The sequence below is a fragment of the Lutra lutra genome, chromosome 4 (assembly GCF_902655055.1).
Source record: "Lutra lutra chromosome 4, mLutLut1.2, whole genome shotgun sequence".
In the NCBI taxonomy this organism is placed as follows: Eukaryota; Metazoa; Chordata; class Mammalia; order Carnivora; family Mustelidae; genus Lutra; species Lutra lutra.
Window position 1 is genome coordinate 114,695,659 of NC_062281.1, and position 25,474 is coordinate 114,721,132.

The 25,474-nt window shown below is 36.5% G+C and overlaps 1 protein-coding gene and 1 long non-coding RNA gene across 2 annotated transcripts in view; both read left to right on the top strand.

The window, feature by feature from the left end:
• Positions 1–25,474, top strand: part of LOC125098726 (uncharacterized) — a 106,225-nt gene that overhangs the window by 25,818 nt on the left and 54,933 nt on the right. The gene's annotated exons all lie outside the window — the stretch shown is intronic.
• LOC125098725 (glutamine synthetase-like) lies at positions 7,834–10,252 on the top strand. The gene is given in 2 exon segments (XM_047727790.1): positions 7,834–8,203; positions 8,206–10,252. Coding segments are annotated over 2 exon segments (1,119 nt in total). The 5' UTR covers positions 7,834–7,956; the 3' UTR covers positions 9,078–10,252.

The following is a 25,474-nucleotide window of genomic DNA, read 5'->3' on the forward strand; positions in this document are numbered from 1 at the left end:
CTATGTGTTGAACAATAATGGTGAAAGTGGACATCTCTGTCATGTTCCTGAGCTTATGGGAAAAGGTCTCAGTTTTTCCTCCATTGAGAATGATATTCACTGTGAGCTTTTAATAGATAGCTTTTATGATATTGAAATACATCCCCTCTATCCCTACATTTTTAAGAGTTTTAATCAAGAAAGGATGCTGTATTTTGTCAAATGCTTTCTCTGCATCAATTGAGAAGATCATATGGTTATTGTCTTTTCTTTTATTAATGTGATCTATCACATTGATTGATTTGTGAATATTGAATCACCCTTCTGTCCCAGGAATAAACCCCACTTGGTTGGGGTGAATAATCTTCTAATGTACTGTTGGATCCCATTGGCTAGTATCTTGGTGAGTATTTTGGCATCCGTGTTTATCAAGGGTATTGGTCTGTAATTCTTTTTGATGGACTCTTTGCCTGGTTTGGGGGTTAAGGTAATGCTGGCCTCGTAGAATGAATTTGGAAGTTTTCCTTCTATTTCTATCTTTGAAATACCTTTCAGAAGAATAGGTATTAGTTTTTCTTTAAATGTTTGGTATCATTCCCTTAGGAAGCCATCTGGCCCTGGACTCTGGTTTTTTGGGGAGGTTTTTGCAGTCTTTGTTTTAAAGTCTATTTCATCCAATGTGAGTATTGCTATCCCAACTTTCTTTTGACACTCATTTGCATGATAAATGTTTATTCATCCCCTCACTTTCAATCTGCAGGTATCTTTAGATCTGAAATATTTCTCTTCTAAGCAGCATATAGATAGGTCTTCCCCACCCCCCACTCTGTCACCCTATGTCTTGTTTTTGGAGCATTTAGTCCATTTACATTAAAGTAATTATTGACAGATATGTATATATTGCCATTTTGTAAACTTGTTTTGTTTTTAGTGGTTTCTATAGGTTTTCTCTGATCCTTTCTCCTCTTTCTCTCTTTCATGGTTTATTGGCTATCTTTAGTGATATACTTGGATTCCTTTCTCTGTATTCTTTGCATTAGTGGGTTTTTAATTTTTTTTTCATTTTTTATTTTATTTTTTTATTTATCAATGGTTTTGATTTGTGGTTACCATTAGGTTTATATACAATATCTTCTGCATTATAGCAGTCTATATTATGTTGATGGTAGCTTAAGTTTTGTCCCATTCTTTTTCCTCTCTCTCCCATGTTTTAGGTATATGGTGTCATATTTTACATCCTTTAGTTTTATGAATACCTTGGCTTTTACAAAAATGTTCATTTTTATTGCTTCTATGTTTATTTTTCATTCTCTCACTTATGTTCTTCTTTTCCACTCAGATTCCCCTTTGATATTTCTTGTGAGACTGGCTTAACAGTCAAGAACTCCTCTAGTTTTTCTTTATCTGAGAAACCCTTTATCTCTAGACTCCTTTATCTCTAGACTCCTAACACATAAAAATGGACACAGAAAGTCAGTCAAAAGGAAAGAGAGAAACATCTCCTAAATGAAATGACCAAACAACTGCAAGTGATCAAAACAAAATTAATAGTGATTGCTTGATAGAAAATTTAAAGTAGGGACACCTGAGTGGCTCAGTCAGTTAAGCATCTGCCTTTGGCTCAGGTCATTATCCCAGAGTCCTGGGATTGAGTCCCACATCGGATTCCCTGCTCAGCAGGGAGCCTGTTTCTTCTTCTGCCTGCTACTCCCCCTGTTGTGCTCTCGCTCTCTCTCTCTCTGACAAATAAAACAAATAAAATCTTTTAAAAACAAGAAAATTTAAAGTAATGATCATAAACATACTCACGGGACTGGGGAAAAGAGTGGAGGACACCAGTGAGACCCTTAACAGAGATTTAAAAATCAATAACACAATAAGTGAAATTAAAAATACACTAGATATAATGAGATCAATAACACAATAAGTAAAATTAAAAATACACTAAATATAATAAGTAGAAGGCTATATGAAGCAGAGGAATGAGTTAATGGCCTGGAAAGCAGAGTAATGGAATATAACCAAGTTAAGCAAAGGGGAGAAAAGAAAATTGTGCAAACTGGGAATAGTCTTAGGTAATTCAGTGATTCTGTCAAGCATAATAACTTCCACATTACAGGGATTTAAGGAGAGAGATAAGGGGAAGGAAACAGATATCCAGATCCTGGAGGCAAAGAGATCCCCCAAATATTCACCCCATGGAAGTCAATGCCAAGACACATAGTAATTAAAATGGCAGAAAGTAGTGAAAAAAAATTTTTTTTTAAGCAGCAAAAGAGATAGCTACCTATAAGGGAAACCCCACAGGGCTATCAGCAATTTTTTCTGCCTAAACTTTGCAGACCAGAAAAGGGTGGCATGTTGTATTCAAAATGCTGAAAGGGAAAAATCTGCAGCCAAGAATACTTTATCCAAAAAGGCTATCATTCAAGATGGTATTGTATGTATTGCCATTTTGTTACTTGTTTTGTGGCTGTTTTTTGGTTGGTTGGTTGGTTTTTTATTTCTTTCTTTTAGTCCTTTTCCTTTCTTCTCTTGTTCTCTTTCTTTATGTTTGATGACTTACAGTTTTATGTGTGGCTATCTTCCTCTTCTTTTGTGAACTATTGATTTTGGGTTTGTGGTTACAATGGAGTTTATATCTAACATCCTAAATATATAGCAATCCATATTAATTTAATGGTCACTTAAGTTTGAACACATTCTAAAGCCATATTTTATACCTTTGTGTTTTATGTATTCTTTTTCTAATTTTATAGATACAATTAATTTCACTCCTTTTTTGTTTTAATCTTCAAACCAGCTTTATAAATGATCTACTACTTTTACTGTATGTTTCTTTTTACCAGTGAAATTTTTTTCCTCTCGTAATTTCTTATGTCTAGTTATGGCCTTTTCACTCAAAGAAGTCCCTTTAACATTTCTTATAAGGCCAGTTTCATGGTAATGAGCTCCTTTGTTTGTCTGGGAAACTCAATTTCTCTTTCAGTTCTGAATGATAATCATGTTGGGTAGAGTATTCTTGGTTGAAGGATTTTTTTCTTTCAGTACTTTGAATTTATCATGCCACTGTCTTTTGTCTTGCAAAGTTTCATTGAAAAATCAGCTGATAGCCTAATGGAATTTCCCTTGTATGTAATGGTTTGCTTTTCTCTTGTTGCTTTTAAGATTGCCTTTTTCTTTCTTCTTTCTTCTTTTTTTAATATTTTATTTATTTATTTGACAGAGATCACAAGTAGGCAAGAGGCAGGCAGAGAGAGAGAGAGGGGGAAGCAGGCGCCCTGCTGGGCTGAGAACCTGACCTGGGGCTCAATCCCAGGACCCTGAGATCATGACCTGAGCCAAAGGCAGAGGCTTAACCCACTTAGCCACCCAGGTACCCCTTCTTTTTAATTTTCTTATTTTAACTACTGTGTTGTAGTATAGACCACTTTAGTTCATATTGTTTTGGTACTTCTGTGTTTCCTGGACCTGGATGTCTGTTTTCTTCTTTAGATTAGGGAAGTTCTCAGCTATTATTTCCTCAGGTAAGTTTTCTGCCCCCTTCTCTCTCTCTCATCTCCTTCTGGAACACATATTGCAAATGTTGTTTTTTTGTTATTATCACAAAGGTCACTTAAACTATTCTCATTTTCTAAATTCTTTTTTTCTTTTTGATGTCCAACTTCATTGCTTCCTATTATGCTGTCTTCTAGAGCCTTAATCCATTCCTCTGCATCCTCTGTTCTACTGTTGTTTCCCTCAAGTGTATTTTTCCTATCAATTTATTCCTTAGCTCTGACTGCTCCTTTTCAATATTTCCTATCTCTTTGTTGAAGTTCTCACCAAGTTCATCCACTATCTTCTCAAGCCTGGTATCTTTATGACCATTACTCTGAACTATCTTTATAAATGCAGACTGCATTTTATTTAGCTTTTTTGCTGTGGTTTTGTCTTGGTCTTTCTTTTGGAACACATTCTTCTGTCTACTCATTTTGTCTTACTCTCTGTGTTTGTTTTATACATACTTGGTAGGGCAGCTATTTCTCCTGGTCTTGAAAGTAGTGACCTTATGAAAAAGGAATTTTGTGGAGCCCTATAGTTCAATTCCCCTTGATCACCAGAATCAGATGCACCAGGGTTTTCACCTGCATGGGATGCATGTGTCCTGTTGTGGTTGAGTGGGAACTGCTGTGGACATGCTATTGGTGGGTGGTGGCCCTCAGCCCAGATGGCTACAGTGACCCACCTCATCTGCTGTGGTGGCACTTGTGGGGAGGGCTTGTCCTTTGTATAACTGGTTGAGCTCTGATCTAGCCCCTGTTGTTTTGCTGGTGGGTATGTCCAGTCTTCTCCCCTGACCCCAAGGTCAGTTACCTGCAATGACCTTGCTCCATGCATGCACCTGTGTAGATTTAGCACCCCTCCCCCCCACCTCGAGTCACTTTGGAGGGACAGCTATCACAGCTGGGGCTGCCCATCAGGTGTCATGGGGTGATAGATGTTTTGTGGGGATGCTGGTCCTGACCAAGACTATCACCATATGTGATTGGTAAGAAATATTTTGAAATGGCCCTTGCTGGGGTGGGTGGGTTGAGTGGAATGGGTCTGAGGGAAAATGGTAGGGCAGGGCAAGTGATGCTAGCAAGGTAGATGGAGTTTCAAAATGGGATCTTGCAAGCATCTGTCTAGCTAGACTGAAAAATAAAATGCAAGAAAAATGGTTCTTGGCAACACGTCTGTTTCTATAAAAAGAGATACCTAATACCTGCAGATACCTGCCCCTCTGGCACATACCCTAAATCAATAAATCTTCATGTATTACCCAGCTGCTTTTCAAACTACTACTTCTGTGCTGTGTCTCAGGCCTAGTGGAAAAAGTGTGCTGGCCCTTTAAGAGCAAATCCCTGGTTTCCTGTGGCCCTCTAGCTCTCAGAAAATTAAGCCCCATTGATTTTTAAAACTCCGAGAGTTAAGTACCCATGATTTTCAAAGGTAGACATTATGAGGACTTGTCTTCCTAGTTCTGTACCCCAGGGCCAGAGACCCCATTGTGGAACTTGATCCCCTCATTCATTCTTGTGATTCTCCTGCTTGCTTTCAGTGCAAGGGTTTTGGTTCCCAGCTGTGTCTCCTCCATACCTACCCTTTTTGATGCAGGATTCTTCATGACTTTAGCTGCGGAAGATCTGCTCTGTCAGTGTCAGATCATATTCGGAGTGAGTTGCAATACATATATAGTTATTGCCTTGGTGTGTCCCATGGGAGGAGGTAAGCTCAGGATCTTCTATAGACATTTTCTTTGTGGTCACTGCAAGTTTATATAAAATATCTCCTATCTATAACACTTTATTTTAAGGTGATAATAGCTTAAATTCAAATATAAATTTTTTTATTTTACAAATTTAATTTTAAAAATTTGTGCCCTTTTTTGCCATGAGCACATATTATTTTAGTTATTAAACCATAAAATTGTGTGCATTTTAAAAGTAAATTAGTAAAGTGTTATATAGCCATATGAGTAATCTTTGAGTAAATTAGTAAATTAAAAAGTAAATTAGTAAAGTGTTATATAGCCATATGAGTAATCTTTGAGAAGGCAAATTGCATAAGTAGGAAACAGGCCACTTTTGTGACCCCTTTTCCCCTGCAGAAAGTTCCAGAAGTGATTTTAGGTCTAAAGTAGAAGATAAAGGGGAAGTGAGAAACTTGAAATGTTTCTACGTATGCTAACAAAGAGACAAGTAGGTAGATAAGGGGGAAAAAACAAAGAAAGGGGACTTCTCTGTTTACTTGTACTGACAGAGGAGATGATAGTAGGGTATTGTTTCTGGAAGTCCACATCCATAAGATGAATGATCCTTTAGAATTACAGGATTTGATCAGGCTTCTAAGAACTAGTCACTTCTCTGGTTAAAATGACTGGAGTTCCACAAGCTAGAATGCAAACTAAAGGCATTTCACTAGTCCCAGCTTCCAAATTCTCTAGCATTTCATTCAATCCAATTTGTGTTACATATGTAGCAGTTTCAGTTATTTACATACAGAAGATGAAAAATGAGTAAACATAATGATTATTATATACATTTATAGTTTAATCACAAAGTTTACCAAAATTTCTACTTTCTGTGAAATATAGTCCCACAAAAAGTCCATCAAATACAAATACATAAAATAAAACAATTTTTTAAAGACTCATATTTATAGTCCCTTATATGGGTATCTTGAAAGTTGCTGTATACACACTCATCTCTTTAGGATGATTTATCAGATCTAAGTTCCATGAGCATAACAGCCTGTCACTTTGTCAAATAGTGTTATTTTTCCCAATCTTATATATGAGAAGTATATGACATTGAGGATTATATGACATAGCTCTTAAAATTGAGAATCATAGATATTTTTCATTATGAAATTACACAAGAAATTTGAGAAACAGGCTATGACTTTCTGTTAGCTATTTCATGCAGAATATCTAAAATCCAGGTGAACTTGAATTAATCTTTTCAACCTAAATAAACTAGATAAAAGATGTGGCAGAGAAATGAAACATTCACACTGTCAAATGCTTTATAATAATTTGGCTTAAGGCAAGTTTCAATATAATGTTTCAACTCCTCAGGAACCCAAAGCTAATTAAAAAAACAAAAAACAAAAAAACATGAGACATGCATTACGTGACAATAGAGAAAAAGTCAGCAAGGTTTTAGCCTGGGAAATTAAGAAGGAGACAGCATACAACCAGATATTTTCAAATAACACCATATATGTTTCTTCAATCTCATGACCTGTCTGAAATTAATGAAACATTTTCTATATCCTGCCTCAATTTGTATGAATCAGTCCATAGTGTGAGAAAGAATAGAGTGAACAAATGTTTCTCTCTGGTTATTGGTACTGACGTAAATATCACAAAGTCACAAAATTAGAAACACAAGAAAATAACATAAATCACACCAAACATTGCTGTGGGGATTACACACACACACACACACACAACACACACAAACATACATGAGCTGAATTCAGGTGGATTAAATAAAAAGCTTATTTAAAAGACCATCTTTCACCCAGATCAAATTATCATAATGGCTATGATTAAATCTTTTTTTCCAAATAACTTCCTTGCACTCTTATCCCAAAATATAATTCCTATTGCAGACTTCTCATATCCCCAATGAGAGGGGGGTGAACTATTGATCACTGTTTTTGTTCAATTCTAACTATAACTGGGAAGGTACTTACATTGAGTCAAAATCCCATGTCCACTACATCTGCACAAAAATCAGAGAGGGTTATTAACAATAAGACTCTCCTCTAGTAATCTCTGTAGATGCTTTATTCACACTTTCTGTGTTTTTATAACAAAATCTCAGTCTTAGTCACATCTTTTAACACTTGTAGGGGGAGGGAGGTGGGGAGAGGTGACAAAAATTGAATTTGATTTAATGCAGTCTATTGAATTTGAGCCAAAAATAAAAAATCAAAAACCCAAAAACCCTTTACCTGATAAATCAATTCAGAAAAATAATCTTATTTTTCAAACCCTCACCTTTAACAAAATAAAATATTATTTTTCTTTTTATCCAACTTATATTTCTGGTATAATTCATCATCATAAAGATTTTATGGACAGCTTTGAAAAGAATTTTCCTTATTTATATTTAAGCATTGAATAAGAGTGATCATTTCATTCCTGCAGCATGAGCTTTACTGGTCATGAGGCTCATTATGCTTGACCTTATTCTTGTGACACAATTATATGTGATAGTAAACCACATTGTGAGATATATAGGAAAATAAAATATAAATAGGGGGCCAAAGAAAAATGGAAAGTTTCAACTGATGTTTGAAAGAAGATAGAACCTTTGAGGCAGAGCCGAGAATGGGAGAAGAGTGGAGCTTCTAAGCAGCACGCCGGCCTCCTCTCCTCACCTCACCTCGCTCTCGAGGCCTGCCCGTCCCGCCGCCTGCTCGCCGCCCAGAAAAACGTCCACCATGGCCACCTCCGCGAGCTCCCACCTGAACAAAGGCATCAAGCAGTTGTACATGTCCCTGCCTCAGGGCGAGAAAGTGCAAGCTATGTATATTTGGATTGACGGGACGGGAGAAGGATTGCGTTGCAAGACCCGGACCTTGGACAGTGAGCCCAAGTGTATAGAAGAGTTGCCTGAGTGGAATTTTGATGGCTCTAGTACCTTTCAGTCTGAAGGCTCCAACAGGGACATGTATCTCATCCCCGTTGCCTGTTTCGGGACCCTTTCCGCAAGGACCCCAACAAGCTGGTGTTCTGTGAAGTCTTCAAGTACAACCGGAAACCTGCAGAGACCAATTTGAGGCATACCTGTAAACGGATAATGGACATGGTGAGCAATCAGCATCCTTGGTTTGGAATGGAGCAGGAGTATACTCTCATGGGCACAGATGGGCACTCTTTTGGTTGGCCTTCCAACGGCTTCCCTGGGCCCCAAGGTCCATACTACTGTGGCGTGGGAGCAGACAAAGCCTATGGGAGAGATATCGTGGAGGCTCACTACCGAGCCTGCTTGTACGCTGGCATCAAGATTGCTGGGACAAATGCTGAGGTCATGCCTGCCCAGTGGGAATTCCAGATAGGACCCTGCGAAGGAATCGACATGGGAGATCATCTCTGGGTGGCCCGTTTCATCTTGCATCGTGTATGTGAAGACTTTGGAGTGATAGCAACCTTTGATCCTAAGCCCATTCCTGGGAACTGGAACGGTGCGGGCTGCCACACCAACTTTAGCACCAAGGCCATGCGCGAGGAGAATGGTCTGAAGTACATTGAGGAGTCCATCGAGAAACTGAGCAAGCGGCACCACTACCACATCCGAGCCTACGACCCCAAGGGGGGCCTGGATAACGCCCGGCGCCTGACTGGATTCCATGAAACGTCCAACATCAATGACTTCTCCGCCGGCGTGGCCAACCGTGGGGCTAGCATCCGCATTCCCCGGACTGTCGGCCAGGAGAAGAAGGGTTACTTTGAAGACCGTCGCCCCTCTGCCAACTGTGACCCTTTTTCCGTGACAGAAGCCCTCATCCGCACATGTCTTCTCAATGAAACTGGCGACGAACCCTTCCAGTACAAAAACTAAGTGGACTAGACTTTCAGCCGTCAAACCCCTCCTCATTCTCCATCCTGCCTCCATGTTTGCCCCTCTCTCGACCGTCCTAATAGCTGTAACTCAAAGAGCGGAATATCAAGGTCTTTTTTTATTCCTCATGCCCAGTTAATATCTCTTTGCTTCCTTTGGCCAGGATAGAGGGGTCAGGTTCTTAATCTTTTTACACCCCGGTCCCCCATCTTTTTTTCCCTGTCACTGAAGCTGTCTAGTACATTAGTGGGGAGGGGGTGGGGAGGCATAACCACTGTTTCCAGTTAATCAGGTGTGTTTGTCCAGTAGGTGTAGCAATCCGGACAGAGCATAGTGTTTGTGAAGGGAGGGGGAGGGCTCTTTCTTCCAGGTAGCTGAGTGTTGGGGGAGGGGGGGTTACTTACTTACTCTGGGGTTAGGTTAGGATTTCCCCCTCTTGGTGGGGAGTTCCTCTTGGTGTCAGGTTATAACCAACTTTCTGTTAAAAGTGAGACTTAGGAGAGAGCCAGGCAGAAAAATGCACCCCCGTCCTCCTGGTACAGGGCTTCCCTCACCCAGGTCGAAATGGCCCTCCCTTGAAGACAAGCTCAGCATAAGAATGGATTGACCTACCTTAGAAGAAGAAGTTCTTAACTGCTTGGTCCTTCATTTATAACACAAAGCAGAGTAGTATTTTTATATTTAAATGTAAAAACAAAAAAAATTATATATATGGGTGTGCAGATATGTGTGTTTTTTTTCTAAAGGAGGAAGAACATTCTGGTCACCGGGGAGCCAAACTGGAGACAAATAGTCTGGTTGGAAATAAGGGATCTCTTCTTGAGTGGGGGTGAGGGAGGCAGTGCTTGCAAAGCTGGCTCTCTGGGGCCCTTTGCTGTTCCCTTACTGTCACTGTAGGGTCCTCTGTCCTCTGCCTACTCTTCCGGAGGTGGGGGTGGACACCTGGTCAGGTTGACAGGTGCAGGCACGTTGTGGAAGGAGCGCTCACCTGAGCCCCACAGCTTTGGTTTAAAAGACACACATGCCCACATGGATTTAGAAATAAGAGTTGGCTGGTCAACTTGAGCATGTTACTGATAAGGGGTGATTGGGATTATTTTCTGGTGGGACTAGCATGTCACTAAAGCAGGCCTTTTGATATATTAAAATTTTTTAAAAAGCAAAAAAAAAAAAAAAGAAGATAGAACCTTTGAAATGGAGACATAAACAATGTCTAGTAAGAGCTATTAAGAGGTGAAAATGGGCGAGTTCTTGTATGATATTGAAGGCTCCACACCCTTTTAGACTGAGTTCGCACAAAGAACAAACCTTGAGAAAACTCTTATACCCCCTCCTTTTTTCTTATGTTTACCGCCCACCCTTACCACCCTCCAACAGTTCAATTTTTTTTTTCTCAATACAAGCTCTAGTCCATCCATTCCCTCCCACCCCAACTCCAAAATATTTCATTTCCCTTGGTTAGTAATTCTTTTCCACTTCTTTTAAGTGCTCTTTCTACTTAGCAATCAATAGCACCCTTTCTTTCTTTCTTTCTTTTTTTTTTCTTTGGCACCCTTTCTTTTTATGCCAACAATGTAAACAAATGTCCCCACTTCCTGACTTATTTTCATTATAATTTCTCAAGATCTGATTGTGCCTACTGCCAATCGATAACCATCATTGCCAATGACCTCTTCTGTTTGCCAAGTCCCGTGAAAATTTCTGTCCATCAGTATCATTGTTCTTTCTGAACCATATGTAATACTCTATGTGGTAAATATTTGACACACCTCTTTGATACATATTTGAGACTCTACTGGAAACATTCCTCTTCCTTGGTATTTTAATTTCATTATCTTCCACCAACGCTATAAATAACCCATCTCTGTGTCTTCCTCCTCTTTTTAATAGAAATATTGATCATGATCATAAAAATTAAAATGAATATTTTATAGAATTTTAGTAAGTATATATAATATATGGTTATTTATTTGCCTTACTTGACCTTTAAATGCTCTTTTTCCCCCTTACTTCCTTACAGAGCTTAAATGTTTTTAGGATTTCATCCATTAAACTGTTGAGATTAGATTGCAAAACTACCTATCCAGTGCAGATCTCCTATGTCTATTCTAACTTTTTCTTTCAACTATTTTCAAAACACTTCCCCTTGGAAATTTGGTTACAAGCTCAAATTCAAAACATCCAAATTAAACATATTTTATCCTTCTACCTGATGTGCCCCACCTGCAGGAAAGAGAGAATGGAGGATAAGCAATAATCTTCTATTACCTTATTCTATCTCTAGATTTGGAATTTCCAATGCAATAATGGGTGATATAACAAAGGCAAATCAGGAAAGAAAAAGCCCCATCTGCTTCTTCCCAATCCATTTTTCTTCATTCCTGCCCTGAGACAAGGGCCATTAAGCACAGAACAACATGCAGTGTGGATGAGCAGGTCCCAAATAGCTGAGATTAATCCAACGCAAGTGGGCTTGATCCTCAAAATAAACAAATTAACTTGGTAAACAGAGTTTGGGAAGGATGGCTTAAGAGGCAGATATCCCTAAATTGGCTCTTAACAAATTAAATGGAGTTTCTAAAGTGAATGGAGAGGTTTCAAGTGGATTGAATCATCAGAAAAAAACCTAAGCTTAGAGCATAGTGGCTTGTTTGATTCAAGCCCACTAGGAGTATCACCCAGGCAAAAATCAGAACAAAGTGCAGTGAAGATCTGCTACCAAAACAACTGCTATGAGAATGTAGGCACACATATACACTTAGAAATTTTTTTTTCCTGGTGATAATAAGGGACCTATAAGGAATACTGAACTAGAGAAATCTACCTAGCCAGTTTGGGGCAGGGAGTCAGATTTCCTGGCTAAGAAATATGCTCTAATGGTTCTAATGCCAAGAGAAGGATCCAACAAATTATTTCTCATAGCTGTCGCTGCTTCCATAATATATTGTTATTATTCTATTCAGAAATGCAGAATATGATCAGTATATATGGATAGATCTGCAGTTTCCTTACTTTTTCCTCCCTAAATCCATCCATCCATTATTCCTTCCTTCCTTCCTCCTTTTCTTCTTTCTTTCTATTTCATTTGAGTGTAGTTGATATACAATGTTACATTAGTTTCAGGTATACAAAAGTGATTCAACACCTCTATACCTTATTCAACACTTCTATAACATCTGTCATGATGCAATGCTACATAAAACCATTGACTATATTTCCCATACTCCACATTTCCCATGACTTATTCATTTCATAGGTATAAGCCTGTACCTCTCATTCTTTTTCATCTACTTTGCTAATCTCCCAACTACTTCCACTCTGGCAACCATCAGCTTGTTCTCTGTATTTAAGGTCTCATTCTGCTTTTTTTTTTGTTTATTCATTTGTTTTTTAGATTCCATATATAAGTGAAAAAACATGGTATTTGTCTTTCTGACATATTTCAGTTAGTATAGTACCCTCTAGAACTATCTATGTTGTCACAAGAGGCAAGATCTCCTCTTTTTTATGGCTGAGTGATATCTCATTGTATATGTATACATCTTCTTTATTTGACAATGGACACTTAGGTTGCTTTCATAGCTCAGATGTTGTAAATAATGCTGCAATAAACAGGGGTGCATGGATCTTTCTGAATTAGTGTTTTCATTTATTTGGGTGAATATTCAGTATCAGAATTACTGTATCATCAAATTTCTATTTTTAATTTTTTTAGAATATTCCATACCGTTTTCCACAATGGCTGTACCAATTTACTTTCCCACCAACAGTGCACAAGGGTTCCTTTTTCTCTACATCCCTGCCAACACTTTTTATTTCTCGTTTATCTTTTTGATTCCAGCCATTCTGACAGGTATGAAGTGATATATTACTGTGCTTTTGATTTGCATTTCCCTAATGATTAGTGATGTCAAGCATCTTCTCATTTTTCTGTTGACCTTCTGTATGTCTTCTTTGGGAGAATGTCTGTTCATGTTTGCTGCCCATTTTTAAGTCAGAATATTTTAAGTCAGATTTGTGTGTGTGTGTGTGTGTGTGTTAAGTTGTAGAAGTTCTCTATATATTTGGATACTAAACCTTTATCAGATGTGTCATTTGCAAATATCTTCTTCCATTCAGTAGGTTGCCTTTTTGCTTTGTTGATGATTCCCTTCACTGTACAAGAGTTTTTATTTTGATGTAGTCCCAATAGTATGTTTTTGTATTTGTTTCCCTTGCCTAGGAGATCTATCTAGAAAAATGTTGGTATAGCTGATGTAAAAAAGATACCGCCTATGTTTTCTTCTAAGAATATTGTTAAAAATGTTCACATGTATAATGTAATTAACTTTCACAAAACTAATAACTAGTAGAACTGGTGTGTGTACATATATGATATTTATACCTGATAGATATATGTGTACATATGTATGTATATGTGTGTGTGTATGTATGTGTATGTATATGTGTGTGTGTATATGTATGTATATATATATATATATACATATATATATATATATATCTCAGATCACTGAACCACTAAGAGCTGACCACAGTCCAGAAAATCAGAGAAGCAAACTTTAAGTCTTATTTTCCTCTTGATAACTTCCTATAAGTACTACTTGAATTAATCTTTATTAAAAGAGACAATATCTTTTAGCAGACTTTATTCCACCATTGAAAGTTTATGAGTGAAAACAATAATTTCATAGAAAATTAGGTGGAACACAAAAATAATATTGGGTGCTATCATAATGAAGCCATTTTCTTTTTCTTTTTAAAGCCAGCACAGGATTGGGTATGAGAGAAAAGTGGTGAGCAGCCCTATATTATCCACTCTCACTGTCAAGGAACTTGAGGGTCTGAGGGGTCAGGAATGGCTTCAAGACTTGGGGGTCCAAAGTCCTATTGATCTGTGAAGAAGAAGAAAGCCCAGATCCTCAGAAGCTGTCTTTGCTCTCTACTTCCCAATGCAGTAGTTTGAATCTTTAGAGCAATGATGCACATTACATAGATTGGGAAACTGAGACTGAGAGTTAAATAATGTACCCAAACACATTTTGGTAAAGATTATACCTAAAATTGTCAGATTCAAAACCCATTCTCTTTCCCCTGAACAGCCACGTTCTGTTCCCCTAAGATCATGGGCTTTTCTCTTGCACAATATCGCTAGTAATATAAGAGAAACTTGAGTTGTCAGAGTTTGGATATGCCCCATTCACATTCTTGTGAAATATAACCTAAATTGAAGGTAATCACTGTAAAAATCTTTACTCTTGGTATCCACATGCCTGACACCGAGTATAGTTAGAAGTGCTCTTCATACTTTAGGGACATTGTCTAATTAATCCTCATAGTCTGTGAGGAAAGTATATATTATCTCCATTTTACAGATGAGGAAGTTCAGGCTCATAATTAGAAGATGGAGAGCCAGAAATCGCTATGTAGCTACTGGTCCCACAACCTGTTCTTAAACAAAGGTATTCTGCAAACACAACCAGGGGAATCTGACTACAGGTTCTGTGAAATGGAACAATTTCTATCCTTCTCTTCACAGTGAAATTTCCTGTTGTGGTAGAATTATTGTCCACAAATATCTCTAGTTCACCAACCTATGTGCTTGATGGCTAAACTGAATGAATGACTTTTTCCCTTTATTTAAGAGAACTTCTATTTTCCCCAAGGATTTTCAAAGAAAGAAAGAAAAAAAGAAGGAAAGAAAGAAAGGGAAAAAGAAAGAAAGGGAGAGAGAAAGAAAGGGTAATCACAATTTAGTTCTGGATTAAGGTGATCAGAGTACCTAGTGAAAATTTACATGAGTGGAAAGTGCTACAGACCTTCGCTATGTCTTGGCCGGGGTCTATAAATTCAGTGCAGCTTACCATTTCAGGTTAAATATTGAGGCAAGCAGCAGAATCCAAAATCAAGAAACAAGCTGCCAAGAAGGCTCACCTCTACTTAGTCATTTACAATGATTTTCATGGCATTGCCCAGAGCTTTATACGCAGACCTCATAATATTTTTTGCTTTACTCAGTCTCTTATCTATTGCATTTATAATGCTATATTACTGTAATTACTGGGTGATAACCTCCTGGGAAAATAGATGAAAAGGAAAATTTTCTTTACTTCCCAATATTGCTGGAAGTAGTTAAAAACTTATACCTTTGTACATGCAAAGTATCCATGCAGTAGGAGACATTCAGTACAATGGAATATAGTAACAGAATGCCAACTCAAAATTAAGGTACTAATGGCGAATTAAATAAATGTTCAAACGTAACATCACCAATAAGGGGACCTTGGGTACCCCTTGATGCCATGCTCTGAAGATATAAGCATCACCCACATAGTACTCCTAACCAAAATGTACATAAAATTTAAGTCTGGTACCTCTTGACGTCATGCTCTGAAGATACCCCATCACCTACATAGTATTCCTAACCAAAATGTACATAAAATTTGACTCTCATTTATAGAGTCAGACTAGTAATGCAAATTGAAGGACATTTTGCAAGACAACTCACCAGGATTCAAGAAAAATGCCAGTATTATGAAAGATGAAAATAAACATATAGATATACAAATAAATAATGACTAGGCAATTTAGATTTAAAAAAAAATCCAGAGAAATGAAAACTAGTTATGTGATCCTTAAGTATATCCTAGATAATTTTGTAGAATCATTTTATTTTATTTAACATCTGTCATCATACAAAATTATTACAATATTATTGACTATATATCCTATGTTGTATTTTTCCTTTCTGTGAGTTGTTTATTTTATAACCAGAAGTTTGTACCTCATAATCCCAATCACCTACTTCACTTACACTCCCATCCCAATTATTTGTCAACCACTCATTTGTTCTCTATCTTGATAAGTCAGTTTCTTTTGTTGTTATTTGTTTTATCATATGCTTGGTTTTTTAGGTTCCACATATAAGTGAAATTACATGGTATTTGTCTTTCATTATCTTACTTATTTCACTTAGCATATTCCCTCTCTGTCCATCTATGTTGTCACAGTGGCAAGATCACATTCTCTTTTATTGCTGAGTAATATGTTATTGTGTGCATGTATATCACATCTTTATTCATTCATCTACTGATGGACACTTAAGTTTTTTCCATATCTTGTCTATGGTAAATAGTATTGCAATAAACATAAAGGTGCAAAAAAACAAAAACCAAAACCATAAGGGTACAAATATCTTTTCAAATTAGTGTGTGTTTGTTTTTTTTACCCAGAAGTGCAATTATTGTATTAGATACTTCTATTTTTAGTTTTTCAAGGAAACTCCTTATTGTTTTTTTGTAATGGCTGTACCAATATACATTCTTATCAACAGTGCGTGAAGGTACCCTTTTCTTCACATCCTTGCCAACACTTGTTATTTCTGGTCTTTTTGATATGAGCCATTCCAACTGCTTAAAGGTGACATCTTATTCTGGTTTTCGTTTCCATTTTCATGCTCATTAATATCAAGCATCTTTTCATGTATCTTTTGGCCATCTGTATGTCTTCTTTGGGAAAATGTCATTCATATCCCCTGCCAATTTGTAATTGGATTATTTTGTTTTATTTTTGTGTTGAGTTAGAGGAGTTCTTTATATCCTTTGAATATTAGGGCATTATGGGATATATCATATGCAAATACCTTCTCATGTTCAGTAGGTTGCCTTTTATTTTGTTGCTGATTTTCTTTGCTGTGCAAAAGCTTTTATGTTTGATGTAATCCCAATTGTTTATTTTTGCTTTTGTTTTCCTTGCCTGAGGAGACATATCCAGAAAAATACTGCTAAGGTTATGTCCAAGAGATTACGGTCTATGTTTTCATTTAGCAGATTATGATTTCATGTCTTACATTTACATCTTTGATCCATTTTGAGTTTATATTTGTGTATTGTATAAAAAAGTGGCCCAGTTTCATTCTTTTGCATGTAGCTGTCCAGCTTTCCCAGAACCATTTATTGAAAAGACTGTCTTTTCCCCATTGTGTATTATTGCCTCCTTTGTCATAGATTAATTGACAATATAGGTGTGGGTTTATTTCTGGGCTCTCTATTCATTTCTATAGATCTATGTACCTATTTTTGTGCCAGTATCATACTGTTTTGATTATTATAGCTTTGTAGTATATCTTGAAATCTGAGATTGTTATACCTCCAGCTTTGTTCTTTCTCAAGAGTGCCTTGGATCTTTGGGGTGTTTTTTGTGCTTCCATACAAATTTTAGGGTTTTTTGTTTCTTTCTTTTTTTTTTTTTTTTTTTTTGGTTCTAGTTCTATGAAAAATCCTATTGGTATTTTGATAATAATTGAATTGTATCTGTATTCATATACAGAATCACACTTTAATCTGAATTCTTTCAGTCCATGAGCATGTATATCCTTCCATTGAGTCTTTGATTGCCCTCAGTCATTTCTTATAGTTTTCAGAGTATAAGTCTTTTATCCTCTTTCATTAAATTTATTTTTAGGTATTTTTTATTTGATGTAATGTAAATCAGATTGTTTTAAAAATTTTCCTTTCCAGTATATCACTAGCATATAGAAACACAACAGGATTTCTATATATTCATTTTGTATTCTGCAAATTTACTGAATTCATGTATTAATTGTAATTTTTTTGTGGAGTCTTTGCAGTTTTATACATGTAGTATCCTGTCATCTGGAAATAGTTTTACTTCTTCCTTACCAACATGGATACCTTCTATTACTTTTTCTTATCTGATTGCTATAGCTAGGACTTCCAGTATTATTGAATAAAAGTGGTTAAGTGGTTAACCTTGACTTGTTCTTGATCTTAGACCAAAGCTTTCAATTATTTATTACTGAATATAATGTTAGCTGTGGGTTTGTCATATATGGCCTTTATTATGTTGACATATGATCTTTCCATACTTACTTTGTTGAGAGTTTTTATTTTACATGGTGTTGAATTTTGTCAAATGCTTTTTCTGTATCTAATGAGATGATCATATGATTTTTATCCTTCATTTTGTTAATTTGGTGTACTGCATTGACTGTTTTGCATATATTGAACCATCCTTACATCCCTGGAATAAATTCCACTTGCTTTTTTAAAAAGGAATGAGTCTTTTAATGCATTTCCGAATTCAGTTTGCTAATATTTAGCTAAGGATTATTGAATCTGTGTTCATTCAGGATAAAGGTCTGTAATTTTCTTGCAGCATATATTCTATATCTGATTTGGTATTAGGGTAATGCTGACTTTATATTATGACTTTGAAAGCATTTGTTCCTTCTCTATTTTTTTTTTTTTCCAAATAGTTTGAGAAGGATAGGTATCTTTTAAATGTGTGGTAGAATTCACCTGTGAAGCCATCAGTCCTGAACTTTTGTTTGTTGAAAGCTTTTTAATTACTAGTTCAAATTTGTTACTAGTAATTGGTCTGTTCAGATTTTTTATTTCTTCCTGATTCCATCTTAGGAAGTTGTATTTGTTTCTAAGAATTTATTCATTTCTTCTAAGTTGTTCAATATTTTGGCTTATAATTTTTGTAGTAATCTCATAATTTTTATATTTCTGTGGTCAGTTGTAATCTCCTTTTCATCTAATTTTATTTACTTGAGTCCTCTTTTTTTTTTTCTTGATTAGTTGGGATAAAGTTTTATGAATTTTATTTATATTTTCAAGGAATCAGCTATTAGTCTCTTTGATCTTTTTGTGGTTTTTCATCCTCATTTTATTTATTTGCATTCTTTAAAATTTAAATTCAATATAATTAACATATACTGTATTAATAATTTCAGAGGTAGAATTTAGTGACTCATCACCTGGCATACAACTCCCAGTACTCATTCCACCAAGTGCCCTCCTTAATTCCCATCACCCAGTTACTCCTCCTCCCACCTACCTCCTCTCCAGAAACCCTCAGTGTTTCCTATAGTTAAGATTCATTTATGGTTTGCTCCTTCTCTGTTTTTGTCTTATTTTTCCTTCTCTTCTCCTATGTTCATCTGTTTTGTTTCCTAAATTCCACATATGAGTGAAATCATATGGTATTTGTCCTTCTCTGACTTATTTCGCTTAGCATAATACCCTGTAGTTCCATCCATGCCATCACAAATGGCAAGGCTTCATTCTTTTTGATGGCTGAGTAATATTCCACTGTATATACCACATCTTTATAGATGCATCTGTTAATGGGATCTTTCCATATTTTGGTTATTGTGGGCATTGCTGCTATAAACATTGAACTGCATGTACCATTTCAGATCACTATGTTTGTATCCTTTGGATAAATACCTAGTAATAGTGTATCCTTTGGATAAATACCTAGTAGTCATATGCTTATGACTCAGCAATAGCACTCTTTTTTTTTTTTTTAACTTTTTGAGGAATCTCCATACTGTTTTTATTTCCATTCTGATCTTTGTTATTTTCTTCCTTCTACTAACTTTGGGCTATTTGTTCTTTTTTAGTTCCTGTAAGTGTAAGAATAGATTGCTTGACATTTTCCTTATTCTTGAAGCAGAACTTTGTCACTATGTTGATAGTATCACTTACACCTTGAAACTGCTTTTACTGAACCCCAGGAATTTTGAATTGTAGTGTTTCCATTTTAAGTTGTCTCCAGGTATTCTTTATGTCTTTTTTGATTTCTTCATTGACCCATTGGTTGTTTAGTAACATGTTATTTAGCCTCCATGTGTTTGTGTTTCTTTCAGGTTTTTTTTTTTTTTTTTTTTTATTGATTTCTAGTTTCATGGCATTGTGATTGGAAAAGACAATTAGTGTGATTTCAAGCTCTTCAATTTTGAAATTTATTTTGTGGTCTATCATATGACCTATCCTAGAGAATATTGCAAAAAAAATTGGAAAAAAATATGTATTCTGCTGCTTTTAGCTGGAGTGTTCTGTATATATCTAAATCCACTTGTCTAATGTGTCATTCAAAGCCACTACTTCCTTATTGATTTTCTGCCTAGATGATCTATCCATTAATTTAAGTGGGGTGTTAAATTCCCCTACTATTATTGTATTACTGTCCATTTCTCCTTTTATGACTGTTAATATTTGCTTTATATATTTAGATGCTTCTATGTTGCATGCATAGACATTTACAATATTATATCCTTTTCTTGGATTGATCCCTATTGTTATATAATGACTTTTTTTTTCTTTTGTTAGAGTCTATGCTTTAAAGTCTTTTATCTGATAAGAGTATTGCTACACAGTTTTTTTCACTTCCATTTGCATGAAATATCTCTTTCCATTCCTTCACTTTCAGTCTGTATGTCTTCAGGTCCAAGGTGAATCTCTAATAAGCAGCATACAGATGGATCATGTCTTTGTATTCATTTAGTTACCTTGTGTTTTTCTTTTTTTTTTTTTTTTACAGATTTTTATTTATTTATTTGACAGAGAGATCACAAGTAGGCAGAGAGGCAGGCAGAGAGAGAGAGAGAGAGAGGAGGAAGCAGGCTCCCCGCAGAGCACAGAGCCCAATGTGGGACCCGATCCCAGGACCCTGAGATCATGACCTGAGCCAAAGGCAGAGGCTTAACCCACTGAGCCAGGCGCCCACCTTGTGTTTTTCTATTAGAGCTTTTAATCCATTTATATTTAAAGTAATTATTGTTAAGTATGTACTTATTACCATTTTTAAATTGTATTTTGGTAGTTTTGTAGTTCTGTTTCTTCTCTTGCTCTCTTCTTTTGTGGTTTGATGGCTTTCTTTAGTGTTATACTTGGATAATTTTCTTTTGTGTGTGTATGAATCTATTATACATTTTTTTTTATTTGTGGTTATCATGAGGATCATAAGTATTATCCTATGTATATAGCAGTGTATAATGAGTTGATGGTTACTTAAATTTTAACACAAAAGCACTAAATTTTGCTTTCCCTGTTTTATGTATATAATATCACATCTTACATCTTTTTCTTTTGTGAATACCATGACTAATTTTTGTGGTTAGTATTGATTTTATTATTTTTGTGTTTTAACTTCCTAGCTTTATAAATGATTGATTGGCTATATTTAATATATTTTAACGTTCACAAGTAAAATATTTTCCTTTCATAATTACTTCTAGTTATGGCCTTTTTGTTCAACTTAAAATATCCCTTTAACATTTTTTTAAGACTGATTTAGTGGTGATAAACTCCTTTAAATTTTGTTTGTCTGGGGAAAGCTTTATCTCTCCTTCAATTCTGAATGATTATCTTTTTGGGGGAGAGTATTCTTAGTTGTAGGATTTTATTGCCCCTAGTACTTGGAATGAATATATATATATGCCACTCTGGTCTGCAAAATTTTTGCTGAAAAGTCAGCTGATATCCTATGGGTTTTCCCTTGTTTGTAACTATATACTTTTCTCTTACTTTTAAGATATGCTCTTTATCTTTAAAATTTGCCATTTAATTATTATGTGTCTTGGTGTATATCTCCTTTGGTTCATCTTGTTTGGGGCTCTCTTTGATTCCTGGATCTAGATATAGGTTTTCTTTCCTATTTTTGAGAAGTTTACAAATAATATTTCTTCAAATAATTTTTCTCTCCCCTTGTTTTCTCTTCTACTTCTGGGACCTACATAAATCAGATGTTCTTATGCTTAATAATGTCACAGAAGTCCCTTAACTCATCCTCATTTTTTATTTTTATTTTTGTTCAGCTTGGTTACTTTCCTTGCCTTGTCTTCTAGATCCCTGATCCATTCTTCTGCATCCTCTAATTGCTTTTGATTCTCTCTAATGTATTTTTCATTTCAGTTACTATATTCTTCAGCTATGACTTGTTCTTTTTTATATTTTCTGTCTCTTTGTTGAAGTCCTTACTGAGTTCATCCACTCTTGCCTCAAGTCTGAAGAATATCTTTATGACTTACTTTGAACTCTTTATGTGGCAGATTGCTTCTGTCAGTTTCATTTAATCCTACTCTAGTTTTTGTCTTGTTCTTTCATTTGAATCAGATTTCTCTGTCTAATTTTGTCTGACTGTCTAATTTTATGTTTCTGTAGGACAGCTATATTTTCCAAGGGTCTTGTGTAGACCTATGCTCTGTAGGGCAGAACCCCCTGGTTATCAGAAACAAGTGCTCCAGGGCTACTCCTGCATTGTTGTGGGGTATGTTGTTGTGGCTGAGACTAACACTATGGGTGCACTGGTGGCAGGGCTTATACCATGTGTGGCTGGCTTTGAGGCCCAATTGCAGTTAATGGGGGTGTGCTTGTAGGCAATTTCTTCCCCGCTACCTCAGTCTCAGGCCTAAAAGGACTAGCACTCAGTCTAGTTGTCTACAATGAGGTGCTGTGACTGCTGTGGGAATGCTGGTGTGCAGAGTTTCTATCCCTCCTCCCCTGAGAAGAAGTCACTTTTGAGGGGTGCTGGTCTCATGTTGGGCTGCCTGTTAGGTATGGCAGTGTGGAGCTACTTTTGAGGGATTCCTGCTTGGATGGGCACTTTGAATGAAGTGGGTCCACAGGGGAATGCTAGGGCAGGGTACCTAATACTATGAAGTTACATGATGAGTTTCAGAACTATCTCCCCAAAGCCTCAGGTTATATAGACTGAGAAATGGGAAGGAAAATAGTATTACCAACACTTTTGTTCTTGAAGAAAGCTCTTGGAGATCTCTGTCCTTCCAGCACATATCCTAAAGTTAACCACTACATCTTCACATATATCCCTGGTGCTTTTCAAACTGCCTTTTGTGCTGTGTCTCAGGTCAACTTATTTAGCACACTGACTCTTTAAATGTGGAGATTTGGTTTCTTATAGCCTTCTTGCTCTCCTGGAATTAAACACATTGGTTTTCAAAGCCACACATTATGAGGACTCACTTTCTCAGTGTGAGTCACCAGAATCAGGGGGTGCCCAGTTTGAGGTCTGATGCCCTCACTCCTCAAGCTTGTCCCTCCCTCTCTTGGGTAATTAGACTGGGGGTTTGTTTCCTGATCACATCTCTGTCCCTCCTATTATTTTCAATGTGGCCTTCTCTCTACAACTAGCTGTGGCAGACTGTTCAAATCTTCAGATTGTTTGCAGAGTGAGTTGCAATGTGTGTAGTTGTTTTAAGTGCGTCTGTGGGAAGATGTGAGCTCTGGAGTCTCCTACTCTGTGATCTTCCCTCTCTTCACTCAATCCTAGAATTTTTAAACAAAAGATAAAATCTAAATACAGAGTGTGTATTAGATAATAGTGCTATATCAGAGTTTAATTTCCTGAATGTGATCACTAAAATTTATTTATGGAATAAGAGTCTATTCTATTCTTACGAGGTAAATGCAGAGACATATATGTATGTTTAAGGGAAAATGGCAAAAAAAGTTTTTTATTGAACTAGAGAAGTTGAAATTCTAATGTTAATTGATAAATCAGCAGCCTTGGTCAGTTGTGTTGGAGTAATGTATTTCATTTAACTCATTTATTCAATAAATTATATTGTCAGTCATACATTAGATACTGTGCCAGACTGAAAATATAATAATCCATAGGATTTAAATTCTGCCCTCAAGGAGCTTACTTTATAGTTCACTTTACAGAACATTAGAATCTGACACCATGTTTCTTTATAGTATGTTCTGTAACAATCTTAAGTTAACACTTTTTCTCATGAGACAAAATTCTTTTAATTTTTAAAAATTGTTTAATAAACATATAATATATTATTAGTCCCAGGGGTACAGTTCTGTGAATCACCAGGTCTACACACTTCACAGCACCCACCATAGCACATACCCCCCTCAATGTCCATAATCCCACCACCCTCTCCCTACCCCCCTACCCCCAGCAACCCTCAGTTTGTTTTGTGAGATTAAGAGTCTCTTATGCTTTGTCCCCCTCCCGATCCCATCTTGTTTCATTTATTCTTTTCCTACCCCCAAAACCCCACACGTTGCATCTCCACTTCCTCATATCAGGGAAATCATATGATAGTTGTCTTTCTCCAATTGACTTATTTCACTAAGCATAATACCCTCTAGTTCCATCCACATCATCACGAATGGCAGGATTTCATTTCTTTTGATGGCTGCATAGTATTTCATTGTATATATATACCACTTCTTCTTTATCCATTCATCTGCTGATGGACATCTAGGTTCCTTCCATAGTTTGGCTATTGTGGACATTGCTGCTATAAACATTCGGGTGCACGTGCCCCTTCAGATCACTACATTTGTATCTTTAGGATAAATACCCAATAGTGCAATTGCTGGGTCATAGAGTAGCTCTATTTTCAACTTTTTGAGGAACCTCCATGCTGTTTTCCAGAGTGGTTGCACCAGCTTGCATTCCCACCAACAATGTAGGAAGGTTCCCCTTTCTCCGCATCGTCGCCAGCATTTGTCATTTCCTGACTTGTTAATTTTAGCCATTCTGACTGGTGTGGGGTGGTATCTCATTGTGGTTTTGATTTGTATTTCCCTGATGCCAAGTGATGTGGAGAATTTTTTCATGTGTCTGTTGGCCATCTGGATATCTTCTTTGCAGAAATGTCTGTTCATGTCCTCTGCCCATTTCTTGATTGGATTATTTGTTCTTTGGGTGTTGAGTTTGCTAAACTCTTTACAGATTTTGGATACTAGCCCTTTATCTGATATGTCGTTTGCAAATATCTTCTCCCATTCTGTCAGTTGTCTTCTGGTTTTGTTGACTGTTTCCTTTGTTGTGCAAAAGCTTTTGATCTTGATGAAGTCCCAATAGTTCATTTTTGCCCTTACTTCCCTTGCCTTTGGCAATGTTTCTAGGAAGAAGTTGCTGCGGCTGAGGTAGAAGAAGTGCTGTCTGTGTTCTCCTCAAGGATTTTGATGGATTCCTTTCTCACATTGAGGTCCTTCATCCATTTTGAGTCTATTTTCATGTGTGGTGTAAGGAAATGGTCTAATTTCATTTTTCTGCATGTGGCTGTCCAATTTTCCCAACACCATTTGTTGAAGAGGCTGTCTTTTTTCCATTAAACATTCTTTCCTGCTTTGTCCAAGATTAGTTGACCATAGAGTTGAGGGTCTATTTCTGGGCTCTCTATTCTGTTCCATTGATTTATGTGTCTGTTTTTGTGCCAGTACCATACTGTCTTCATGATGACAGTTTTGTAATAGAGCTTGAAGTCTGGAATTGTGATGCCACCAACTCTGGCTTTCTTTTTCAATATTCCTTTGGCTATTCGAGGTCTTTTCTGGTTCCATATAAGTTTTAGGATTATTTGTTCCATTTCTTTGAAATAAATGGATGGGATTTTGATAGGGATTGCATTAAATGTGTAGATTGCTTTAGGTAGCATAGACATTTTCACAAAATTTGTTCTTACAATCCATGAGCATGGAACATTTTTCCATTTCTTTGTGTCTTCCTCACTTTCTTTCATGAGTACTTTATAGTTTTCTGAGTATAGATTCTTTGCCTCTTTGGTTAGGTTTATTCCTAGGTATCTTATGGTTTTGGGT